This window comes from Protomyctophum bolini (genome assembly GCF_963924005.1).
Source record: "Protomyctophum bolini genome assembly, chromosome: 16".
In the NCBI taxonomy this organism is placed as follows: Eukaryota; Metazoa; Chordata; class Actinopteri; order Myctophiformes; family Myctophidae; genus Protomyctophum; species Protomyctophum bolini.
Window position 1 is genome coordinate 13,961,914 of NC_137877.1, and position 10,000 is coordinate 13,971,913.

Below are 10,000 nucleotides of genomic sequence, written 5' to 3' on the forward strand. Positions count from 1 at the left end.
AAAAGGGAGGTTTAACCAATGTCACGCTACCGAAAATATGTCACCGGTATCGCCAGTGACGGGACGGGGACTACACACTAGGTACTATAGCTGTGCCTGCATGTCACACTTGTAGTGACACTAAAAACAGGGTTGACATAATTATTGTCATGTGACACTAGTGGCATATAGATCACCTTCCTACTAATAGTCTTTAAGTGAACTCTAGCGCACAAAGGGCGTACATCATGGCCTACTTTCGAGAAATGGGACAAGATGAAGTGAAATATTTTAAGCAGAGAGAGAGAGGTCATATTACTCAGAGGGGAACTTGACCTTTCTTAACACAACAACATAACAACAAACAATGAACGTAAACAGCACAGGTACAAAGGATTTGGGCACTGTATAGGTGGGAATGGAACCGACAACCCTGCCAGTGCTCTCTATGCGTTGTTCCTCGCATGGAACCCCTCGCACCAAAATGGACCGTAATGTTAAATTATAGTCTTTTTTCCCCCTTTTTTTGCCATTTTGAAGAGGTCTGTCCGTCCATCTGGAACTGATCTATAGCAAACTGCTGGACCAAATTCCTTTTTACTGCATGTATTATTAAATATTTTAACTTAAAGTTAATTACGATTCTTCTTGGAGCCTTGACCGTTTGGCCAACTCTACAACATTACAAGTCAATGGGGCACTGATCAGGCTGAAAGTCACTAGAGGGCTCAGAATGCTATGCTGCCCTCACACCTACATTATGCAGATCCAGACCGATTATGTACCTGTAGTACCCGTCTGTCTGTGTCCAGATGCAGATGTTTAACAATAATTTAACTATTGGGAGCGTAACACGAAACCAAATGGACCAGTGAGGGTCCATTTGGTTTCATTTTACGCTCTCAAGAGTTAAAGATCTACAGTATAAGGGTCCATTTTGGTTACCAACTCTCCACTATTTGGCTGGGGTCCACCTGGAACCCCCTCAAGGACCACTGGTGGTCCCCGGACCACTGGTTGAAAACCACTGCTCTATACAACGCTCCACACGTCCCAGACCAGTCTCCCTCCCAAAATGCAGTGCAGACTCACTCCCAATCTTCTGCAGTAATCTGAAGACTCACCTCTTCAGACTCCTCCTTGGCCCGTAGCACTTGCCGTAGCACTTAGTCTAGCCTTGATGACTTATGCAACGGCTAAAACGTAATTTAGATGGATAAAATGGTAATCCGGAGGTCCGCAGGCAAGCTAGGTCTTCCCCAATTTTAATATAGGATAACATAGTTGGATAGTGAGCAAGAGTTTTTTTTTCTTCCTTATGCAAGTGACAGGTGAGTAGGAGTTCGACACCTATACTCCTTTAGGTGTACAGAAACGTCTTAGCCTTCACGGACAGAAATTTGATCATTTAATTAGCTGCTGGTACAGTGCTATCTCATGTCTTCATTCGTTCTCCTTTCACTCCCATTTATGTTTTTCTTGTGGTGTAGCACATAACTTCACAGTATTGCAGAAACACAATATATGGTATCGATTTTAGATAGCGATGATAATTCATTCTGCTTATTCATCGTTGAAAATCTCAGCATGACTAAGGTCTAAGGGCGGTAAGCTGACGCACATGACCGACATCGACTCAACGCGCTGTTTTGTCTGTAAATCCAGAGACTAAACTAAATCTCCCATATCATTTAAGGGATTCCCGAGTAATGGGACCCGGCGTCAATACCATCGCCGGGTGTGTCAACAATATTCAGCTGACTTTAATTTAATTTCACGACAGTGTTGAATCATTTCTTCTTTTCCCGGTTATGTAAGGCCTCACTGTCTTATACGGAGTCTTGTTGGCACTGACATGAGGGTGTCATTCATCCTTGGGAACCGATGGTTTTAATAGGTCAGGAGTCTATCTCCTGTTTATGTAGCTTTGATGTACAGGTGCACAACCCTGGACGTGATGCTAGTATGTCGCAGGGATTTACCCTTAATCCATCCCTTGATGCGGAGTTGCCATCCTCTACCCCTGAGCCACCGCCACCGGAATCTATGATGTGCTGTGGACTCAGTGCCAACGACTTCAATATAGAGATCAGTTTCTCTCGCTGTGACTCGATCTCGTTTTGTTCTGGTTTAGCCTAAGGAAGTTCTGAGCCATCCAAGCATTAATGCCTCAAATACACTCATGGAGGGCAGCAATGAGGGCTTGCGTCATCAGGAGACACAGCAACATGGCATCAGCATGACTGAAAATGGATGCCATGGCTCCTGATGTCACCGCCATTGCATAGTATGCAGAAAACCACTGGACCTACAGTATAGGATTTAGCCTTGTGGTATTACCGTTGATGTCATAATTATCTGTGTGTGTTCATCGAGGTCAACAACAAATTACATGTGAGGTAAGACATAAACCAGTTAAGGCGAGACATGGCACGTGAAATCATAATTTTGAGATTTTGAGATTTTGTGCAATTTGTCTTCCTAAACCTGTTTTCTTTCAAACTAATGCAAAATAAACATTCAAATTTCAAACATTTAGTTTTATTTTAGCCAATGACAGCTCATTTTGCTGGGTGAAAATCAACCCTCTCTATTTTCATGATTGGTTGCTGATACAAAGAAAATTACCATATTTGGATCAAACCACAGTCAGCTCGAGGTCAAGACCTTTCCTATGATATATGGCATGATATGTTGTTGCCAAGTATTTGATGAGGCTTCAAATAATAAATAATTTGTCCTCATACCTGGGACAAAGAATGGGTTTGTTGATATGTCATTCATAGCCTGATTTACATCACATGTGAGTGTTGAGTTGACACTATATATTTGTGATAATTAGAGATATCTAAAATCCCATCTGTAATTTCCTTTGTCTCCAATATGTCAAGAAAATGAAAAAATCTTTTTGAACCTGGCTTTATCTGATCTTCAGATTTATCGTCCCAAAATGTATGCAGATTAGGGCATAATGCCTAATTTTCATATTTAAACAACTAATTTCAGAAAACTTGTAATACAAAAAGTCTTAGTAAGTAATCAACTGGAGAAGTTTCATTGTGATAGCTATTAGTACATTTTTTACCCTATTCACCTGCCATGTCTCACCTTAAGAACAGTGTATGGCATCATACTGTATGTATATGCAATGAACCTGAGAATACGTATACTGTAAGTAAAGTAAGTAAGTCTTGCCGAGCCATGAGGCCCATAGCAGTGCACGAGGAGCCATCTGTTTCTGTAGCGTGAGATGGCTAGTCCTGGACATGACGTACAAGTACAGCCCCTGGACATGACGCTAGTACGTCGCAGGGACAGAGGGACTTACCCCCAATCCAACCCTTGATGCTGGGTGCCAAGCAGGAAGGCACTGGTAGCCACCGCTTAAATGTGTGCACTGCAGGGAAATCTCTCCACTAACTCCTGGTCTCCAAATGGATCCTTTAGGATCCTTCAGAGTTACAGACAAGGGTCCATTTGGAACTGGAGGCACAGAACACATTGGGACAATGAGTTTGATGACATCATGGGATCATAATCATGCAAGCGATGTCCTTTTATAACATTATCTATAATGCACCAAGTCTCTGTGCGTACCAGCTGGCCTGTTCTGACATCACAATGCTGTTCTGATGGCACAATGATGTGCGACCTCGCCCTTTATTAGCCAATTGATCACACCTGATCACCCCCAATGGGCACTGATCACCCCTAACCGCTAGATCTCCAAAGCCAATAGATCACACCTGATCACCATCAATGGGCACTGATCACCCCTAACCGCTAGATCTCCATAGCCAATTGATCACACCTGATCACCATCAATGGGCACTGATCACCCCTAACCGCTAGATCTCCATAGCCAATTGATCACACCTGATCACCATCAATGGGCACTGATCACCCCTAACCGCTAGATCTCCAAAGCCAATTGATCACACCTGATCACCATCAATGGGCACTGATCACCCCTAACCGCTAGATCTCCAAAGCCAATTGATCACACCTGATCACCATCAATGGGCACTGATCACCCCTAACCGCTAGATCTCCAAAGCCAATAGATCACACCTGATCACCATCAATGGGCACTGATCACCCCTAACCGCTAGATCTCCAAAGCCAATTGATCACACCTGATCACCCCCAATGGGCACTGATCACCCCTAACCGCTAGATCTCCAAAGCCAATAGATCACACCTGATCACCATCAATGGGCACTGATCACCCCTAACCGCTAGATCTCCAAAGCCAATTGATCACACCTGATCACCATCAATGGGCACTGATCACCCCTAACCGCTAGATCTCCATAGCCAATAATAGATCACACCTGATCACCATCAATGGGCACTGATCACCCCTAACCGCTAGATCTCCATAGCCAATAATAGATCACACCTGATCACCATCAATGGGCACTGATCACCCCTAACCGCTAGATCTCCATAGCCAATAATAGATCACACCTGATCACCCCCAATGGGCAGTGTATGCCCATAATACAGGCATACAGTATGGTCTGGTTGTCTGGACATGCTCAATGTCAGTGCACAGTGGCAACAATTTACTTTTGTTTATTGAGTTTAAAATGTTTTCTTTTACATCTTTATTTAAGAAATAAATGGGCAGCGACACAAAAAGTAACAGCACAGTGACAACTATTCCAATATATGGACTGGACATGCAGTCCAGTGCCCAACATGTGTCTTTTTCTGGGTCCGATCCGATCAGGTTTTTTGGGACCGATCCCGATCACAGATTGTTTTTCTCATGCTTGGCCGATACGATCACGTGCGTAAGGGGAAGTTTTGAATATTTCCAAAATTATATGTCAAAACCCACGTCAAAACTGTTCCTGTGTGTGCGGGGAGGAAGGGGGAATGTTTAGGCCGGTCACAAAAATGCTAAATGATATTACCGTTATACTATATATCAGATTTACTTTTATACCACTTAAATTTCTCCAGATAGGGTAAATTGCCGATTATGGAGTGAATATCGGCCCATATAAAATATTCACCGATTGGTGAATATTTTTGCGAACGCAGTGAGCACTTACTATGAGACCTAGCAGATCATGTCTGTCTGTCTGTGTGTGTGTGTCTGTGTGTCTGTCTGTCCCGCTATCCAAATATGGAGTGTGTTGCATCAGCAATCACTCAGCTCCATATATGGGCACAAAAGGGGCCAGGTCCACTCAGCTCCATATATGGGCACAAAAGGGGCCAGGTCCACATATACAGTAACAGCGGGACAGACACACAGACAGACAGACATGATCTGCAGGGTCTCAGCTGCGTTCGCTTCCCGCGTTTGCACGTCTTACTGGTATATGTCTAATTGTGATGGATATGTACGAATTAAGATACAGAAAATACTTGTGTGATCATGCATGTACGATGAGGCTAGTGTCCTCCACAAAAACAACTTAAATATAAGCAACAAAATGAAAACAATGGTGATCCTTCCAAAAATGAACAATTGATGTTCATGTATAAGTATAGGAGGTGGAGCAGCTGATTTTAAACGTATCTGCTTACACACGTTCAAATCTGTGCTGAAGAACAAAGAAAAGGACTGGAGAGAGTGCGTGCGTGCGCGCGTGCGTGCATCTGTAACTCTGTGTTATCATTTAATTTTGTAAGAGTCTATTTAATGTGTTCCCCTGTACATACATGTTCCATGTCCATGAATTTGTTCTGATTTTGAAACTATGGTGTTTTGGATTCCTGACATTGGCTTGTGTGTCACATGCTATAGGTCACACCACGGTTCTCCAGTATTAAGACATATCTGGCCTGTGTCTGTCATGATTAAGTAAGGATAACACCTGGTCTCGGCTGTCAGGGTCCCAGATTGAGTTTCCTCTCAAAACACAACATAGCAGCATGGCCTTTTATTGCACGTTTCTTAACATAGACTCAAAACAATGGCTGACCAACATAAGACGCATGACAACATGACACTACCACGCACCTCCCAAAAGTGTCACTAAATACAGTAATGGGGGACCATATAACCCACTCCTGACCGCCTCCCACGTCCGGTGAATTTACCTACATACATTCTGTAGTATTTTGTATAACGTGCCAATGCTGACATGATGACATGAGGCATACAGTATTGTATACTGTAAACAAAGAACATGCTTGGTGTTAGTTGAACAAAAAAAATAATGGACCCTCGTACGTATGTTCCTTTTGTACACCGTTACATGATACAGTTGATTCTGTATGTGGGCATGGTTATTGGAACTAAACTAAAAAGTAAAACTAGGTGTAAAAACTAAAACAAAACAAGTTATTAATGAACAACAGAAATTAACTGAAATTATATGTTGTACTGTACTTACAAAATCTAACTAACATGAACATATAAAGAAGCTGTAGCTTTAGTCTTGGTTGGTGCCTTGCATTGGTTGCCTCCCACATCTGAGTGTGAATGTGATTATGATATCCATGCAGTATGCGCGTGAAATAATGGCTCAATGTGAAGTACAGTGTAAAGTGCATTACAGTGGTCAAAAAAAGCACCATTAAAATATGATGTCCACTTACTATTTCCCAGGGATAACGGCAAAACATATAAAAGGTTAACATATGCATTGGTTTAATTTACGTTTGACATTGTGCAAAAAATGTGCAAAAAAGGCCACCAGGCACAACATACTGCAGCTGAACCTTGTAGGAGTTTGATTAATGTGGTTGAATTAACCTCCAATGGACTATTATAATTAGGACTGGAGGATGAAGCCAATATCCTGCATTGAAACGCTCCCTGTGTGCTCTTTTTGTCTTGTTCTATACCGCATTGAATTTCAACAAGAGCGCAACAAATATTCCTCCTTACCTCTTACCTTCTTTTCCCAATAGTGTCAAAATTTATAATAAATGAATGAATCAATCAATCAATGAATCAATCAATCAATCAATCAATCAATCGACATATTAAATAATGGCTTGCACATGTAAATATCTGTTGAATGCTAATAGAAATAACCACAACAGTTAAACAATCCAGTTACTGGGTCAATGTCCGCTACAGATGATCCAAAGTGGGTCACGTCTCTGTAAAAAGGCACTGCTGGCTCTCCGTCTGCGTTGAAATCCCATGTGTGCAGCATTGTTCTTAAGGAATTCATTAGATACAGGGTTATGTTAACTTACTTCACGAAGCCTTAGTAATACCCAGGTCATAGAAATCTATATTGTAAAGCAGAGCCAAAAGAACAAGGGAACATTGTTCCACTTTCTGAAGACAATGCTTCAGATTTCAGGTTGTCGCCCCCAGGGTATGGTCCACACTACAACCCTTCTCCTTTAAAATACAATGCATTTGTCCACATATAGCTGTGTGCTTTGACCTTGTTTTGAGCCAATCCCAGTAAACAGACTCACTATAAAACCCCTTTCACCCACCACCGGCATCAAACAACAGTCGTCAGCAGAGCTAAGAAGACGTTATAGCTCAGTTGAGGTATCCTGCCACAGGAGCGGAAAGCCTAGGCACTGCTGGTGAGCCAAGATGCATTTTCCGATTCTTCTAATCTTTGCCACCATTATAGGAAGAAGTAGTCAGTTGACACTGAGTGACTGTGCTAGTATAGGAGAATCGAGGCGACCAGAGGTCAGTGACATCGCAGTGACATGTGGCACCGACTCCATCAGTCTGGCAATCCAAGCCTGCCCTATCGTCTACACCGGCTACAACCACACGCTGATGATTGTGAACCATATGTCGAACGTAGCCTGCAAGGGAACCCTGGATATCTCTGCATCTCCACCCGTGGTTCGTTTCACCTTCCCCTTGAACACTACCCATGCCTGTGGAAGTGGCTTCAGGACCACCAGCGCTGCCGGCACAGGAGTGTTCTCAGATTTCTCTAACATTCAGACAGTCAACGTCAGTGGCATTGTGCGATCCTCCGATCCCACCACAGGGACAATCACCTACAATGCAGAGCTGAAGTACTATTACTCCTGCGCCTACCCCTTAGAGTACCTGATCAACAACACCCAGATTGATGTGTCAGCCTCCTCTATTGCATTGAAGGACAACAATGGCAGCTTCATCAGCACCCTGCGCCTGGAGCTGTACAGCGATGCTGAGTACACAAGGCCCCTGGTGATGCCACAGAATGGAATCGAGCTGAGGACCACGGTCTACGTAGAGGTGAAAGCCACCAACTTGACAGGGCAGTACAACGTGCTTCTGGACCGGTGCTACGCCTCAATCTCTGCGCTTCCTTCCAACTCCAGCTTCTTCAACCTGTTTGTACCCTGCAACAGGGATCAGCTCACCAGCATGATCCAGAACGGAATGAGCCAGAGCGCCAAATTCTCCTTCCCGGCTTTCCGCTTCATGGAGCAGCAGAACGAGACCGTCTCCACCTACTACCTGCACTGCATCACGCGCCTGTGCGAGGTCTCCACCTGCAGCGCCTTCATGCAGTGCAACCAAAACATCAACCCGACCAGGAGAAAGAGAAGAGACGTGCAGGCGGATGGGTCATCCGACTTCTCCCACGTTCACACCCTCACCTCGCCGGAGATCGTCACCCAAACGGAAAACAGCCATGCACTCGCTTCCCCAATGATGCAAACCCACGATGAGAGTTCGTCTACCGGGCTTGGTGCCGCTGTAGGTGTTTTAGCCTTCGTGTGCATTGTTGCCCTGTGCATCGCGGCCGTCTTTTACAAGAAGCTCGACAGGAACTAAAAGCAAACCTCCTCGAGCTGAAGGCGTGATAATGGGGCATCAGGCTATAGGCTAAATAAATACTGTCTTTTGAGGTGTACCATATCCGCCAGCTTGTCTAACTTTTCTGGTGGAGGACAGGGCTTGGTTCATCTCACTGTTTGTTTTTTGGGGGAGATATTTGTCTGTCTGTCTGTCTGTCTGTTTGTCTGTCTATCTGTCTGTCGTAGGCTAAAACTTGTAGGACTGTTCAAATTGTAGATGAAGAAGGAATGTGATTCAGATGTTTAGATGTTACAGTGTAGGCGTAGATGTTTGTGCTTTTATAGCTACATATGCAAACTGACAAAAAGAAAAAGCTGCAAGTGTTAATGCATGTATGCGCTTTATATGCTTTTACTTGAACAAAAAAATGGGAAAATGGTAATTAAATGGAAAACCGAAAGAAAAAAAAAAGTGTGAAAGTTTGTGGAATGTTTTGAAAGTGAAGTCAATGTACCTTTCAAAGTATTACTGTCTCTAACTTATTGAACTTCTTGAAAAAAAAGTAAATAAAAGACATTGAATTGAAAATGCTAAATTCACCGAATCCAGAATCCTGATTATTCCTAACCCACCACGGACTCACACCCCCTGGTTATATGTGACTTCCACCTTCCCAAACTGATCCACTATACTCCATGTCCACAAAGCACGGCAGGGCTCACCCACGCTGAATGCATCTCCCCCCCACCCCCCTATACGAGAGAACGTTCTTAAAACACACTGGGACACGAGATAGAATTAATGACGTGTAGGTGGGGTGGATCGTCATGCAGGTTCTGTTATATAAACCCTTATTGTCTTATATATACAATTACTTTCCTAGTTCAGTGTATATTGTGTTGTTGTTGTTTCTGTACTTGTATGTAATATTAGAAATAAAATTGTACCGTAAAAGTGTGGTCCACATTCTTCCAATAAAATAATACAATAATAATTCAGCAATATAAATAGAGCTATCTATCTCTCGCTATATCTCTCTCTCTCTCTCTCTATCTAGCTACCTGTCTATAGTTGTGAAGTAGTATAGAATACAAAATTAAGTTTTATTTAGTAGATTATAAGATCTATTTCATACCATCAGTGTGGAGACAGTGTAGGTCATGACAGGAGATCATGAAAATGGAAGGCAATTTCGTCGTACGCCCGTTTTCTTTTGTTGGTCTACAGCATTTTGATAAAATGAGGGCCACTATCTTTATTACTCTATACTTCTATACAGTATACTAAGTCTAAGTAGCCTACAACTAAGCTCACCATCATGAAAACAAATCCAGG

General features: G+C 43.0%; 2 protein-coding genes across 2 annotated transcripts in view; both read left to right on the forward strand.

The window, feature by feature from the left end:
* man1a2 (mannosidase, alpha, class 1A, member 2) overlaps positions 1-10,000 on the forward strand; it is a 475,750-nt gene that overhangs the window by 403,772 nt on the left and 61,978 nt on the right. The gene's annotated exons all lie outside the window — the stretch shown is intronic.
* On the forward strand, positions 7,508-8,701 carry LOC308330436 (zona pellucida-like domain-containing protein 1; the record flags this gene model as incomplete). Its single annotated transcript, XM_080785287.1, has 1 exon — positions 7,508-8,701. The coding sequence occupies one exon, from the start codon at positions 7,508-7,510 to the stop codon at positions 8,699-8,701; it is 1,194 nt and encodes a 397-aa protein (XP_080641413.1).